The sequence below is a fragment of the Lethenteron reissneri genome, chromosome 46 (assembly GCF_015708825.2).
Source record: "Lethenteron reissneri isolate LAM-NWPU_2019-01 chromosome 46, ASM1570882v1, whole genome shotgun sequence".
NCBI lineage: Eukaryota > Metazoa > Chordata > Hyperoartia > Petromyzontiformes > Petromyzontidae > Lethenteron > Lethenteron reissneri.
This window is the reverse complement of record NC_083824.1, coordinates 9,295,037-9,312,063: the sequence shown is the minus strand read 5'-3', so window position 1 is coordinate 9,312,063 and position 17,027 is coordinate 9,295,037. Positions and strand designations below refer to the sequence as shown.

Below are 17,027 nucleotides of genomic sequence, written 5' to 3'. Positions count from 1 at the left end.
CTCAGTGGGCCTTACCTGGTAAAATAAAAAATAAAATGTAAAAGCAAAGTGCCACAACGTCCCGCACAGGTCCCTTAGAGCGGCGGATTGACAAAAGGGTTGTACACGTACACATGCGCCCGTGGCTGTATAAAACAATCGTAGGCACTCTACACCACGGCAGGTGAACTGAGAGGTCGAAAACACATGGCAGCCTGTGGTGCGATGCCTCCTGAGGGTGCCAATCTCACCTTGTTGCATGATCTCCACAATCTGAACCACCCTCTCCATGTGCTTGCGGGCCCCTATCAGCCCTTGCAGCATCAACAGCTTGAAGTAGATGAACATGTCGCTGTCTTGCCCCCCCATCACCTGCAAGGCACACGGAGCGAAGGTGTCAGATGGCAATGGGTGGGGTAGGAGCCAACCGACGTCATCACCGGGCTTCCCGTGCAAGAGAGACTTGAGACTTGTGGCCTCTACAATTACTCTATCTACGGGACATTTTGGCCAGCATCAAAAATGACGAAAAATAAGAATAGGTTTGACCATTTATGGGAATAAAACAGGTGTTAAGATGTTCAAGCGCCAAATGGCTACCTTTAGCAAGGCATCAAGTCTGAATTAACGACTCGTGCTTGTGGCAAAACATGCAAACAAACATGCTCTGATAATATATGCAGTCTTTGAAACAGATTAGCCTACACCACAGACAGCCTTCTTTATGTACCTGTCTCACCAGTGTCAGAGCAGAGAACACCGCCAAAAAGGCGAACACTTACTCTCGTGGGAAGCACACAGTAATTGTCACCCACTACTGAAAAGGACCCTCCTGGAAAGGTCTTGAATTTCAGTGAGGCTTTCCCAGGTAAAAAAAGCGTTGCAATAGTAATCCAAAATAAATAGACACACGCTTTCTGTGCAGCGTTTTGATATGCGGTCCCATTTAGTCACCACTCTGTTAAGCCAACTTGTGATCGTATTGGTAGAGCTCTCGCTTGGGTGAAATAAAATAATTCATGTTGAACTTATTTTGGCACCATATGTAGCCAACTGCACTAATCGGAGGTGCAGGGGGAAGGACAACAAAATACACACAAAAGGAGTTGTAAAGAAATTCGTTTTCAATCCAGATTTCAAAGTCTATAGCTTCAGTGGCTTCCTAATATCGGTAGGAAGAGCGTTCAAGACGGGCCGCAGAAGCGCATCTAAAAATTTCGCGATGACTGAATGATTGGGCTGGCTGGCTGGCTGACATGAACTGCACCCAATTTTTTTGTACCCCCTCCACCCGAGTGATATGTGATCTCCATTGTACAGCAATGACAATGCATATTAGTAAATTCATACAATAACAACCCTGGAATGGCACCTTCTGTGAACTCATTGTTGTACCTGTCAAAGATATGACCAAGAAACATTACTCAGCGCGGAAAACCCACTGCAAAAAAACAACCTGAACTTTGTTATTTCGTTCTGAAATTGGCAATGGCTCGGCCAGGTTAAATGATTACACACGCCCGGTATATTGTCGCTATATACAACCATATTGAAGCACAACAAGACCAGATGTTTCTCGTTTAAGGGAGACCTGAGTCAACATAAATACATTATTATCAGAGCAAACAATTTCTCGAGTACAAACAAGGCAAAAGGCAGGAATTACAAATATGATACAAGACATATGAAAAGGCAAACATAGGCGCCAATAACAGCATCCAAGTGTAAACAATGCAATGCAAAGCAAAGTTAAGGCAGAAAAGATAGGTTTGAGTGATGCCGCGGGCTGGATTAAAGGAGTCTGTGAGCTGTATTTGGCCCAAGGGCTGTAACTTATACAGCCTCCGTGGAATAATGAAATCCAATAGCGCGCGAGGAAACGTGATGCCGAGATGGCTGGCTGGCTCAGAGATCAGAGCTCTGAGCTCATGCAGCCATGACTGCACAAAACAAGCATCACATTTAATTTGGTTCTGCACTTCATTTGGCCAAATCCCATCTCTGAGAATTAAAAACGCGGTTCGACCGCCACGCATTACTCATTACTCTCATATGCAGAGTGGGTGGGAGAGTGCCGCCCCCTGCCGTGTATAATTTAAATGTCTCTTGAAGGGATCTCAGAGGAAGCTCTGTGATGATCCGTTTCCGTGGGCAGTTCTGTTACGTTACAGCTGGCTGTGTACGCGCAAGCGAGCTCTGTGAACTCCCTCGGTTCGGTCTAAACACGTACGGCCATGTGCACACGACACCCGCTGCAGCCACTCCGCCTGCTGCTTCTGCCTTTGGCAAGCAGGAATTGGCATGGCTCAGCTATGCCTCCTTTTCAAAAGTAATGCAAACAAACACAACAGCAAAATTGCTTTAAGCAAAAGCAAACACTTCATAGCATCACCACCTTAAGTAATGATAACACTTGGAACTCGGCAAAGCAGTGCACTGAGGAATGCCTAATCCCAGGGCTAAACACACATCCGTGTGGCTGGACATGTATGCGTGTGTGTGTCCGTGTGTGTCTGTGTGTGTGCATGTGCGCCTGTTTGTGTGTTTGTCTTTGTGAATGTCCGTATCTGTGTGTGGTGAAAGTGGTGGCACAGTGGTTCGCGCACTGTGCTTCGAACCCTGCAGCCTGGATTATTCTGGGCCACAGCTTGCATTAGTAATGAGTGAAATCTGAAACCGATCCTGGTCCTCCCGTAGGACGACTCTGCCTTAAACATCAGCACTGGGGGAATAAGTATAACCCGTAAAAACAAAGTTTTTCACTATAAATCCTTTATATGCGTGGCAGCGAACTTAATATAAAGGATTTAAAAATATATTCGCCTGTGGAGGACGCGGGGATCGATCCCGCGACCTTTGGCATGGGAAGCGAGGGCGCTACCAACTGCGCTACTCCGCCACGGCCTGTGGAGGGGTTACGCTCTGGGCTCTTACACTCTGACGTTCAGCCAAAGCCATGAATGCGTTCTATTTGAATATATGTAAAATACATTTTTTTTGCCTAAAAAGTGTAACATTTTGGGATTTTTTTTTCACGAACAATAATTGTCTGGCACAACGAGTCTGTGTGGAAAATGTCAGCTCGATTGGATCACGGGAAGTGGGTTAAAAAACGACCGAAAGATTTGCACGGTCCTAAGCAAGCAAGCAAGCAAGCACGCGAACTTAATATAAAGGATTTAAAAAAAAAAGAGGTGGCCGGGCGTGATACCGGCCAAGCCACTCGCTCGTGCGTCATTGCAGGCTTTAATAGGTGCTCGCTAACAACAATTTTCCCCGACGAGTGTCGACAATGACGACGCGCCTTGCGTTTGTGCTTAGCCTCCTTACGTCAACAAACTCCTGGGTGAGCTTAAACGCCGACACCTCAAAGCCCAGGTTGCGCGGCGAGTTGGACAGGATGAAGCCGAAGTCGATGTGGATGATGTGGCCTTCCAGGTCCAACAGGATGTTGCCGTTGTGTCTGAGGAGGCGGCGAACACCGTTTGATTAAAACAAACGACAACATGAGTACGAGGGCACAAGATGTGTGTAAATCAGTGTTCTTCACTAATTTTTCAGAGGGGGGCCACTTTCGCCGATAAGGCATCAGTGTGAGGGCTGCCACAGCGCCTGCGAGGGGTGTTTTCACATTTGAACGTATTGGCGGTACAACGGTGCGCGGTGTATAAAGTAAAAAAAAAGGGAGCATTTTTCGCAATACTGATTTATTATCCCACAATTCGCAACCCCGGTCAGAAAATCTAGTGGGGTGCATCAACATCAGTTCTCGTGATGTCGAAGTGGTCGGAAAACGAATGTCAGTTATAATTGAGATTTTAAAAAAACTATTTTATGAGGACTGATGTGTTATGCTGCAAAGTGTACCGCCAATACGGCCATTTGTATTTCGTTGGGGGCCGTACGTCAGGGGCCGCACTAAAGGCCACCAGGGGCTGCCAGTGGCCCCGTGGGCCTTGTAATGAAGAACAATGGTTTCAACGTTGGCATGAATGCGCACGTTATTTAAAATGAGAACACAAGCTCCTGGGAAGCACATTCTGAAAGAATACATTTTACACTCGGCCTGCTTATACGAGCACTAGGTGCTGTGGTCTAAGAAGCCGTATACACATTAAGTAACATATACATACAACTTACCGATTTATGTTATGTATATAATATATATAGATAATTGGTGACAGTACTTTCCTACTAAAGTGAGTATTGAGGCAGTGCTTATATCCTGGTTACAGCCCTGAGCCAGTGGTGGAGATTCCATGTTCCTACGGCTGGGGGCAGGTCTATCAATAAGACAACTGCGGCTGACTGAACCACAAAGGTTCTAATTTTATCGACCCCCAAGTGATGATGGGTTGAGCCAACCCGCAACCGAGAGTTGAACTCATGGCCTTGCGATTGGGAGCCGCTCGCTCTACCGCCGGGCCACCAGGCCGTGCGTGATCATTTATTATTTATATAAACCACTCCCCATTGCCTACGGACCCACATGGTGAAGCATGGCCAAACAACTCACAACGGCCAACACGGTGCGAAGAGGCCTTCATCCAGCGATGAAGTAACAAAGACACGTCAATATGAGAATAAAAATAAACATTATAAACTCATCGTGGATATTACTCACCACATTTGGCACAGGAAATGTTGTAACCTTGGGCATTAACACTTTTAAAGATGATGCTAAGTTTGTTTCTCATATGTGTTTGTTGGCCACCAACAACACCAATAGCTTCGTTATTCTGCCTTTTGTTTATGATATCACTGAACATATAAGACATCTGCGACAAGACAGAGCCTGGTAGAAGCATAGTTCATACACCAGGGCAGGTATGTCACTTGTGGTAAAACTTTAGTGCTACCGGTTACTTTAAATTGCCAATAAAAGTGAACTGCCATAACTTGTTAATGCGGGTGAATGACTTGGCACGTGAATAATTTTTACTGGCCATGCTGACAAATTGGTTCCACTAATGTTTTGCCAACATACGTAACTGCTGTAAATTCAGCTTTTGGTTAACCATCGAATAAAGACGGTCACTGCATCGCGCGCTTTCAGATGCGCTTCTGCGGCCGTCTGGAACGCTCTTCCTTCCGATATTAGGAAGCCACTGGAGCTGTGCACTTTAAAATCTCGATTGAAAACTAATTTCTTTAAAACTGCTTTTGTGTTTAGTTTGTTGTCCTTGCCCCGCACCTCCGATTAGCACAGATGGCTACAAACGGTGCGAAAGAAAGTCAACATACGTACTGAATTCTTCCCTGGCCAGTGGTTTAGCAAATAATGTTGTGCTGCTGCTGCGTTGGCAGTGGTGCACACCCACAACAAATAGAAACTCAACAAATTCGTCAATAACACTGTGTAGCCTTGAAAATGTATTAAAATAAGAAATCAGAGGTAACTTTTCATGCAATGGCCATTCTTCATAGCACGTAAATCGTGTGTTTGTGACGAATTTGTTGAATATTTCTTGGATTAGCTCGGTCAAATGGATTGAGACAGGAAATTGTGCCCCCTTGTGGTTGGGATATTTAGGCAGGGAAGCTCCGAGTAGCCTGAAGTGTTTAGAAAGCTATTCTTGTACCATTTCACTTGTTTCCCCACTGAGCTTCGCTGAGCCTCAAGACTACTTTTTACAGGTGGGTCCTGATAAGTTTTCACAGTAGGGGGGCAATGTTGCTATGTGTAATCCCAATTGAGTAATTTGCAGGTATTTTTTCAGCATTGGGTTGTCTGACCAGACCCATGCAGAACCACAGGAGAACATTCAAACTCCACACTGAAAGGCACCCAATTCGGTAATCAAACCCAGGCGCTTTTGCTGTGCCTCATCAGTGTTACCACTGTGCCACTACCCTGAAACGTGTTAATTCATCGATTGTAATCGATTCTCGACTCCGCGAATAACACGAAAATTGTTGCTAAAATCTCTCGCGTCTGCTCCCACGTGTGCCGCTGGGCGGGAAGTGATGGGCAGGACTTGGTGACGTCATGGACATCGCCAAGCTGTGCCACGCTGGGCGTGGCTTATAGAGGTATTTACACCTTTGAGAGACAGGATGTGGTGCCGGCCACAATTGTTAAAGGCGACTAAATAATCGACCACAAAAAGCAGTCGGTTATAATTTTCTATCAATCAACTTGACCAACTTTGGATTTTTCAGCTCTAGGATGAACGAGGAGGGCTCTGGGTGGGAAATGCTGCAGCTGCTGACCTGTCCTTGACCTGCAGGAGGTAGCACACAAGGCAGTAGGCGGCGCAGCTCTGCACGAAGTTGCGCTGTGCCGTCAGGAATCCCTCCGTGGTGCGGCTGCCATGCTCTTGCAGGAAGTACTCCAGCAGCGACAGCTGAGACTGTTTCTTCACCTGGGCCACACACGACGCTCGAACTCGAGTTTTACACGTTCACGCTTGGGGTCGTCGAGCGATAAGGATGTAATGATCATGGTTTTCGGAAATTGAATATCGAATCCAAAAGTCATGGAATTGATAGTCGAACACAGAGCGCTTTTAGCAACGACCGGACCAACTGGCATATGGGAACGTTCGAACTGCGCACGGCGGGTTTGAAAGCGATTGATCAGCGGCAGCCATCGCAAGGCACCAGCGGCAGGGCCCGTCATCGGTCACCACGTGGTACGTTGAACAACAGAAACACGCGCTCGTACGGGATAGGATTTACATTTTTTTACTTAAACGTTTCGATCATCATCAGCCATGATCAATCCACTGCTGGATGAAGGCCTCCCCAAATGCTAAACATATTCCACATACATACTGCAGGGGCAAAATTATGTTTTTCATGACAATAATATTAAGAATAATTATGCCATTTAATTTCCCAGGTAAGCCTCACTGAGTCTCAAAACTATTTTTCAGGAGTATCTTGCATTGGGATGATTGGTTAATTCCACAAATGGGAATATGGCTTGAAGTGGGATGAAATTGAAAGACCCGGATGGTCAACAACACTTTCCTAAATTTCGATTTAAAGCTTTCGTGACTGCAGGGATTCATCTTCTTGTTTCTTTCGGTAAAGTCACGTAGAAGGGAAGTAATAAAATAATAAAAATAAAACATAATAAAACAATTCTCACGACGTTTCGGCTACAACGCAAGCAACCGTCCTCAGGTGAAGAAAGAGACACTACCAAACTAGGAGCTTATATATAAGCTGCATTGGGGGTTGAAGAGCGCCTTAACAAAAAGAATGTGCATGTGAAGAGGGATTTAGCATATTCATGGAAAATGCGTAGGCGTTGGGCGGGGGGGTGTCAAAGTCATATTATGCCCATGCATTATGCAGGATCAGCAGCAACCAACATCTTCATGGAGAAATTTGAGACGGACGCCATCCAGACTGCCACTCTACGCCCGACCTTATGGAAGAGGTACGTAGACGACACTTTTGTCATCTGGCCACATGGCCGGCCTGCTCTAGACCAATTTCTCGACCACATCAATTCCATACACCCAGCCATCAGATTCACCATGGAAGTCGAAAATGATGGCAAGCTACCCTTTTTGGATGTCCTAATCAAAAGGAGACCTGATGGTTCAATGAGCCACTCTGTCTACAGGAAAGCCACCCACACGGATGCTTATCTAAAACCGGATTCCCACCACCATCCATCTCAGAAGAATTCCCTCATCAAGACTCTATATCATAGAGCCCAATGCATCTCCGACCATGAACACATTTCCAGTGAACTCAAACACGTACGCCAAGCTCTTAAGGCAAATGGTTACTCCGACTATACAATCCGCAAAGCCATCACTCCAACCATCAAGAAGGATCCTGTTGAGGAGCCTTTCAAGACCATCACCTTACCCTACATTGCTGGGGTCACAAAAAAGATCTCCAAAATCCTGATTAAACACAAGATCCAGGTCCGATTCAACACAGTACATAAAATCCGTGATCTGGTACCGTCTGTAAAAGATGTGGTTCCAGACATACAGTACCCTGGCGTCTACAAACTAAGTTGCCTTTGTGGTAGCAGTTACATTGGGGAAACCAAACGACATGTCTCGGACCGCATCCGTGAACATAAAGCTGACCTGAAACACGGTAGGACTAACACCTCAGCCGTGGCAGATCACTGTTACAACTCAGTGGGCTCACATGATATTGACTTCTCCAAGACAGAGGTTCTCTGCAAGCCATCTGGCTATCATGAGAGATTCGTTCATGAGGCGATCCACATATACAAACACAGAGACAACTTTAACCGAGAAGATGGATTCTGGCTCAGCAATCATTGGAAGGACGTAATAAACCATTTCGATACACATTAGGGTGTGTAGAATAATACATAGTGTGATATTAAATGTATAAGATATAGGTTGGTTTACAGCAATACAGTATATAATTTAATGTTGGGTTTATCTATGGCAGTATATAGTACGGTATATGCTCGTGTGATGTAAGAGAATAAGGTTTAGATGGAAGCATATTATAGAATTTTTACGAGGTAAAATTGTAATGTATTACTTGCTGTTAGTAACTCAGCTTATTATAGAGTATAGTAAGTATACTGATGGTGCGATGCAGTTTATACTTTAGTTTTTTATGTAGTTTATACTTTAGTTTTCTACGTGGTTGTTGAGTAACTGCAGCTACATATCATTAACATTCCTTTCCTTTGTTACTGCTAATCCCTGCACCCCCCTTGGTTGCTGCTGATCCTGCATAATGCATGGGCATAATATGACTTTGACACCCCCCCGCCCAACGCCTACGCATTTTCCATGAATATGCTAAATCCCTCTTCACATGCACATTCTTTTTGTTAAGGCGCTCTTCAACCCCCAATGCAGCTTATATATAAGCTCCTAGTTTGGTAGTGTCTCTTTCTTCACCTGAGGACGGTTGCTTGCGTTGTAGCCGAAACGTCGTGAGAATTGTTTTATTATGTTTTATTTTTATTATTTTATTACTTCCCTTCTACGTGACTTTACCGAAAGAAACAAGAAGAGGAACACTTTCCTAAGTAAACAAAGCATGATAAAAAAATCAAACCATTTTATTTTCTGTGCAAGTGGCCAGGCCTGGGTACCTGGTGGATGGAGACGGCGTTCACGATGGGCTCTATCATCCCACTGTCTGCCGAGGTCACCAGGATCTTGTAGGGCTTGAGCCAGAGAGGTACGCGCTCCTGCTCCCAAATCATCTGAGCGACAACACATCGACGGGTGAGAAGATTCTACTCATCCAGCGACACCGGACAAATCTCGCAGAATCTACATCATCTGCTCAGGGATCGGGTGGGCAATGACGCAGCGACGTGGCCCAAGGGAAGGTAGAGCATTCGCCACTTGTTTCAAATGTTCACGGGTCGAATCTGGCAGACCGCCCCAGTTTATATTGCGAGATGTTAACTGCCTTGCCCGATATACAGGAGGTCGTGGGTTCGATACCGACCTGGATACCACTGTATATTCGGAGTTTGTGTGTTTTTCTCCTTATGGTCGCGCGGATTTTTCTCAGGGGCCTCCGGTTTTTCCCTCCACATTTAGAATCAACAAGCGTTTAGAGTATTTGGCTGCTATAAATTTCCACATGATTAGCCACTTCGTTGAGCTATCATTTGAGGCTAGGTCACTTCTCAAAAAGAACTGGATAGCTCAGTGGGCCTTGCCTGGTAAAATAAAAAATAGTTTAGCTTAAGTCATGCATTTTTTCTATTTTAATATTTTCAACTGTTAATAATTTAGCATTGCCAAAATAGTAAAAAAAATTACATTGTACGTGTCCATTTAGAGCCATTTGTCGCCAAGTCACTGCCATCTCTCAAGATCCTCGTGAGGGCAGTTTGACCATACTGCACCAAGCTGGCCATCATCCATCCGGAGTCATGGAATGGAGTCAACTCACCGTTACATTGTTTTTGTGGCTTTATTTTGGTGATTTGAGGACGGTTTGGTCTGGCCATGTTTGTTTGTTGTAGTACAGAGTTGGCCTGATAACTTTAATCTACATTGTCTTATGGTTGTTATTGTTTGACTTGCATCCCACTGGGATTTTTCCACACAGCGTTGAAATGCGGTGTTTTTTCTGGAAGACTTTGCTGTTTTTTCCAGGATTTTTCTGTTGCGTGTAGTCACTTTAAGATGTTTCTTGTTCATGTATTTGTTTTGTTGCGGTTGCACCCGAGTCAAGAGCCGCATGGCTCACAGGGTTATACCTAATAAATGAAGCTGAAAACTGAAACTCCCAGCCAAGATGTGTACTCACATAATTCCTATTGCGAACCGCTCACTGTAGCACTGCAGTACCTGACCAGTAATGAATCCGTAATTAATTAAATATCTAAAACTATTAAGACTATAAAACTATTTTTGTATTTAACCATGTAAGGCCCACCGAGCTATGTAGCTCTTTTTCAGAAGCGACCTGGCCACAAATGATAGCTCAACGAAGTGGCTTATCACGTGCACATTTATAGCAGCCAAATACCCTAAATGGATGTCTAAAAATGTGGAGGGAAAAACCAGAGGACCCTGACAAAATCCAAGCGACCACGGGGAGAGAGACGAGCAAACTCAAAATATACAGGCGTCAGGAGTCGGGATCAAACCAAAGAACTCCTGTATACCAGGCGAGGTAGTTAACATCCCGCCACCGGGGTGCCCAAATAGCAACAACAAATTGGTTTATTTTGTACAATGAACTTTACATTGCCATTTGCAGAGGCACGACGATTACACCGCTGTTGACAGTCGCGAGAGGCCCGCTAAGAGGCCCTCTCGCACTGACCTGCAGCTGCTTGAGGACCTGGTAGGCCAGCAGCTCCTGCCTCAGGTCGTCGCCACACTTCACGATCACCGAGAGGAGGCGCCAGTTCGGGAAGTGGCCGTAAGGGGACACCTCCCGGATGCGGCTGCACACGCAGGCAACAAAAAACGATCGATGAAGCGGCCTCACGGCGGAGCAGGATCCAGCGGGCCCCCTACTCTCGCGAAGCACCCACTTATGCGCTCTCCCCCCAGTGCTCGTGGAGATAACAAACTAAAAAAAACACTTCACTCCAGAACGCAAAATATAAAAGAATCCACTCCCCCCCGCAACAAATACGTGATAATCAATGAGGCGAATGAACACAAAGCCAAGAGATTCAGAGCGGGCAGGCAGGCTTAATTAAGACGTCGGGTGGCTTAGGGATTACTGCGGCGTCAGGCAGGGCACTGAACCGGCACATAGCTGAGATCTCAGGGTGGGATCTGGGTGGCCACCTGTGATTAAACCGAGATCTCTAGATTACACAGTTGATGGTCTCAGCACGGTCACCAACGGCCGACATGGAGAACCGCACTCGCACAGAGACCCGTAGACTCAAAGAAACCGAGGTGCGTATCATGGGACCTTTTTGCCAGTATCAAAGTATGAAAAATAAGAAGACTTTTAACCTTTCTGGCAATACAACCCTTTCTGGAGTTAAGATGTTCAAACACAAAAATAGACACCGTTTACAAGGAATCAAGTCTGCATTAACCACACACACTCGTGGTGAACATGCAAACAAACATGCTCTGATAATACATGCATTGTCTTATTTGTGGCCTTGTCTCGCCAGATCAGAGAACGACGCCAAAAAGGCGAAGAGTTACTCTAGTGGGAAGCACACAGTCATTGTCACCCACTACTGCCAAAAAAAGCTGAACAGGACCCTCCTGGAAAGGTCTTGTATTTCAGCGAGGCTTGCCTGGGTAAACAAGCATTGTAATAGTAATAATAATATATGCATTGTCTTTGAAACTGGGTTCTCAAGTGCAGTGAGTTCGTCTCAGCAAAGGACTGCACACATACAATCAATGACATTGTTTGTACTCAATGCGATTCATTTAAACCCGGAGAAATATGAATGTTGATTTCATTGACATGAAATAAAATCCTCGTGGTGGATGAAAGTGGCACTCTTAGTGGATAAATAAATTTGTTGGAAGTGGTTTCAGAATACAGGTCTGTGATGTTATCATCCAGGACCGCTCTCTAGCAGAGGTGCACTGCTCGCTGCGAGCGATATCCGCGTGGAAATGTATCAATTTCATGACCTAACAGTGCAACTGGCATAGAATGTAACAGCCATCATCAGCCGTGATCAATCCACTGATGGATAAAGACTTCCCTCGCAAGCCCTTGTGGTCCTGCAATGTAACAATCTATCATCTCGCAATTGCGCGTGGAGCCGACTTCTTCATGGCTTCATCTCCATGGTAGACAGAATTAGGATGCCTGCTTTGAAGTAACGGTGGCACAGGAGAGTAAACGACACAACGTTGTGCATATTGAAACATATTCTTAAGCTCAAGACACATGCGTTGAAGCACGCACGGATACAACTTATTTATCCCAATATATGAAAATAGTGTGCACCGATATGCTGCTGTTACATTTAGGCCAATGGGAGTGAGGAAAAACTAAACCAAAAACATCTCCGATTTGATGTATTTATTTATTTCTCGCATTACGGTAAAATGTGGGTAAATTGGAAGGCAAATGTCTGTGCTGTTGCTTCTTCTTCTTCTTACCGCACTTTCTCCTTCCACGGCTCCTTGAGGGCTGCAGCCGAGGGGTCCTCGGGGTCTTTGCGGAACTGCGTGATCGGAACGCTGAGCTGCTCCGAAAGGCGCCGCCTTCAAAACGATGCAACGGAGCCGATGGGGTCAGGACCGACGTTATTATTGCTTTATCATTATTATTATTCTTAGGGTTTTTTTTTCTACAAGCGTTGATGGTTGGGTATGCGATTCCCAATTGAGGTAATTTGCGAGCAATGTTTCAAATTTGGACCACGACGCTGGCACGCAGTGGCCTACTCCGTTTGGATGTCATTGTGAAGCACGTGATGCGTATATTATGGTTTAATACACCCACGACGTTAACCAGGGTGGCCTACGGAATTCAAACCGCGAACCTCTGCAACATGTGGCAAACGCGCTTACAGCTGGGCCACGTCGCCGCCAAAATGTGCAGGATTGAGATGGATGGCAGCGGTTCTGGACTGCGAGGGATGGTGATGGCATCCAGAAGTTGATAGTCAATGGCTGATGAAGATGATGGTAACTACGTCAGAGGCTGTTCTGCCATTGATCCCCACCATGCAGTGGCATGGTGGTGCGATATGGCCCAGCGTTAGCGCAGGGCTTCTTGCAGAGGTTTCTTTTAATTTTACCGGGTAAGGCCCACCGAGCTATGTAGCACTTTATTAGAAGTGACCTGGCCAGAAATGATAGCTCAATGAAGTGTTCTCTAAAAGCATGTTTCTAAATGTGGAGGGAAAAAACCGGACGACCTGGAGAAAAAAAAAATCCACACGACCACTGAGAGAACGTGCAAACTCCAAATATACAGACATTAGGGGTCGGGAGCAAACCAACGTGCTCCTGTACACCAGGCGAGATCGTTAACATCCCGCCATAGCGGTGCCCCGGTTGATGCCGTGGGTGTGTTAACCATAAAACACGAGGCACCGTCTGCTTCACAATGGATGTTGAAGATTCCATGGCGTCATTCGAAAAGAGGCCATTGTGTGTCAAATGTTTCAATGTACCAGGTAAAATAGTAAATTGGGATTACACGCGGCACCGTCGGCCCCTGCTGCGTAACTACTGCAGACCTGTGTCTGTAAAGCATAACGCAAAAAAACAAATGTGCCAATGTACCTCTGGGGGCACCCGTGCAAAATAAAGATACTCCCACCTCAAGGGATTTTTCCCGGTGAAAAATATCGCATTTAATTTATTCATCATTCATATCACAAGAATATTAATTCGATGGGCGAGTGCCGAGAGCAGCCGCCGCACCTGATATCGCCAGCCAAGATGTAGACGGGCTCCGTCTTGCTGTCCAGGCTGGTGATGCTGTCCAGAGAGAACTGGGAAATCGTGTCGCTGCTGTTGTTGGACTTGTGTGTCTCCGGCGGCTGTGTGTGTGTGTGTCGGGAACAGACGGCAGTCACGTGGTGCTCACAGCCACCGAGGACACCACAGTCCGGTCCGGTCGCAGAGTAGAAAATTAACCCTTAAAAACAAAGTTTTTCACTATAAATCCTTTATATGCGTGGCATCGAGGCGGCTAGAGTCCTCTCGTGCTCTGGCTTGAGATGGCTGCCACCTATGGGTCAGATGATTGTCTGGCAGCATTAAACAATTGGTAATTAAATATTTAATTTTTTTCCCCTAAACAGTGTCAAATTTTGGAACATTTTTTTTCACGAAAATGCATTGTCACGCACAACGAGTCTGTGTGCAAAATGTCAGCTCGATTGGATCACGGGAAGTGGGTTCAAAAACGACCGAAAGATTTGCACGTTCCTAAGCAAGCAAGCGAACTTAATATAAAGGATTTAAAAAATCGCCAGTTGCTCACCAAAGATTTTTAACAAGTTACATAAGCAGGGTAATAAGCCTCCTTTCCCCCCCCCCCCCCTATTTTTACCTCCATGTAACAAAAAAATTACACATCCCATCTGCTACACGGCCTTTTGGGAATGAATGAATAATTTCAGCAGCATTGGTGCACGCAAAACTTACATTTTGTCATAAGCCATTCTTTATTGTGTTATTTGTGAATATGTTTTTGTGTTTCTTTTGTAGGAAAAGATTTTCTGCCTCCCAAAATGTTGGGCTGGGTAAGCCACACAGCTGCCAGTCAACCCAGAAGCAATTCACTGTGTGGACAAATCAACGTTCAATGTAAACTCGAATAAAAGCGCAAGGCGCACGGTCAAGATAGGCTATTTTGTACCGATTGGATCTAAAATGTGATAGCTGTCATACGGGTAAATGAACAGCAATACATGTTTGTTGAGAATGACAAAAGCTCCAATAAGCTTTTTTCGTATCAAAATGTATTGGTGCAAGTTGAGCAACTTAATGTCTTTCTTCATTGATTTCACGTTCCGCTACATATTGATTTACACCAGTGTTGACAGCGTAAAACTGTTTAATTGGGCAAAACGAAAAGGATGCATACGTGTTCATCCCATTCGTGTCAACATTTCACTGAAATGACCTAAACATTTTTATCTGGTGCCTATTTTACAAAAAAAGTCATTTTCAATCCATTGGTGGATGTAGGCCTCCCCACGCCCGCGTTGGAAGTGGCGGTTGTGTGACCATACTTCACCACGCTGGTCAGTATGATCTGTATTTTGATTTAGTGTGCTGATCTTAAAAGGTGCATTGAAAAATTTTGATACTCCGACTGATGCTCCTGCTGTTGTGGAGTGACTCATGCAGCCAGCTATGGCTGCAGGGTTTTGGTGGTACATGTTGTTTATGTCGTTTATTGTGAAAATTCGGTCACAGTTCCTATGATTACTGTTACATTGCTTTTATGGCTTTATTTTGGTGATTTCTAAAACTTTTTGGTTTGGCCATGTTTGTTTGGTGTAGTACGGAGTTAGACTGATGGCCTTAATCTAAGTTGTCTTGTGGTTGTTGTTGTTGTTGTTGTTTGACTTGCATCCCACTGGGATTTTTGCACACAGCGTTGGTGTACGGTGCTTTTTGTGGAATATTTTGCTGTCTTTTCCTGGATTTTCTGTTTGCACATAGTCACTTGAATATGTTTTCTTGTTCATGTTTTTGTTTCATGTTTTTGTTTTTTGGTTTTTGTTTGTTGCGGTTGCACCCGATTCAAGAGCCGAATGGCTCACAGGGCTATACCAAATAAATGAAAAATTTTTACTGAAAATGAAAGGTCAGTGAAGCTGGGAGAGGGAGGCCGAGAAACAGTTCAGATATCACCCAGCACTGACATCACCCGCGGACGAGACTCAAACGGGGGATTGCCGCCGGGTTTAAAATCACGGTGACGCAAACCACTGCTCCACCGCTCCACCCAAAATCGACCAAACGAGCGAAAACTTGAGAATCGGGTTAAAATCGGCCCCTGCCAGATGACGCCACTGCGCCACCGGCGAGCTACTTCCAGGCCACTCACCTCCACTTGCAGGTCGGCGATGTCGTCCTGCGACCAGGCCTCTTCGTCGGGGTCCAGCGTGGTGAGTGGGCAGAGGCGTGGCTCGCTCGCCGCAGCCGGGCTGCTCTCATCCTGCAGGCACTCCTCCGAGCGCGCCGTGCGGATCCGCGCCTCCGGGATTCGCGCCGGCACCACCGACCGTTCGAGGTCAGTCGCACACCAACACCTCCACGTAGATGAGGTAGGGGGCCTGCGGAACCGCGCGTGCCGTTAACAGGGGCGCGGGGATTCCGTTCATTGCGACGGGGGAATTGCGATCGATGTGTTTAATTGTTTTTTTTTACAGAAGCTTTCTAAACTAAACTATTTTTATTTACCAGGTAAGGCCCACTGAGCTATAACGTTCTTTTTCAGAATCGACCTGGCGACAAATGATAGCTCAACCAAGTGGCTTATCACGTGTAAATGTTTTGCAGCAAAATATTCGAAATGCACGTTTCTAAATGTGGAGGTAAAAACCGGAGGACTTGGATAAAAAGCCACGTGACCATGGGGAGAAAGATACACAAACTCCAAATATACGACTGGCATCAGGGTCGAGATCGAACACACGCACTCCTGTATACCAGGCGAGGTAGTGAACATCTTGCCACCGTGGCACCCATGACTAATAGGTTGATTCACAATCGGTTTCTTTTGGGCTAGATCGTGTATGTATGTAGGCAAACTTTTGACTGTAACCCTCCACCACCTGAAAGAGCCGATCAAATCAAGTTGTCGCGTAACGGGAAAATATGCAAATTGATTTGGTTTATCGCACAAAGCCGGAGGAATGTTGAAAATCCCAAACAACAAATTTGGCAATGTTTACACGAAGTTTTCACTGGAGATCACACCCAGCGTTTTCAGGCGTTTAACAAAAGCTCAGCTCGTTTTTCAACATTCCGGTTTTGCTGATAAAAACCTCACCAATTGGCACATTTTCCCACGCGACAACTTGATTTGATTGGCTCCGGCCCACCGGGTGAAGGAGGGTTATTGTTGACAACTGCCATCATACCTCCACGACAATCTTTCAAAAAAATGTAATTATGAATCGCTCTCATCAAATTGTCCACTCC

General features: G+C 45.5%; 1 protein-coding gene across 1 annotated transcript in view; it reads right to left on the bottom strand.

Moving 5' to 3' along the window:
- Positions 1–17,027, bottom strand: part of LOC133354257 (phosphatidylinositol 4-kinase beta-like) — a 52,020-nt gene that overhangs the window by 6,595 nt on the left and 28,398 nt on the right. Inside the window, 9 exon segments of the mRNA XM_061570958.1 lie at positions 231–351; positions 3,310–3,442; positions 6,193–6,344; positions 9,038–9,151; positions 10,738–10,861; positions 12,510–12,614; positions 13,785–13,903; positions 15,928–16,116; positions 16,118–16,156. Of these exon segments, the coding sequence (XP_061426942.1) occupies positions 231–351; positions 3,310–3,442; positions 6,193–6,344; positions 9,038–9,151; positions 10,738–10,861; positions 12,510–12,614; positions 13,785–13,903; positions 15,928–16,116; positions 16,118–16,156 (1,096 nt within the window).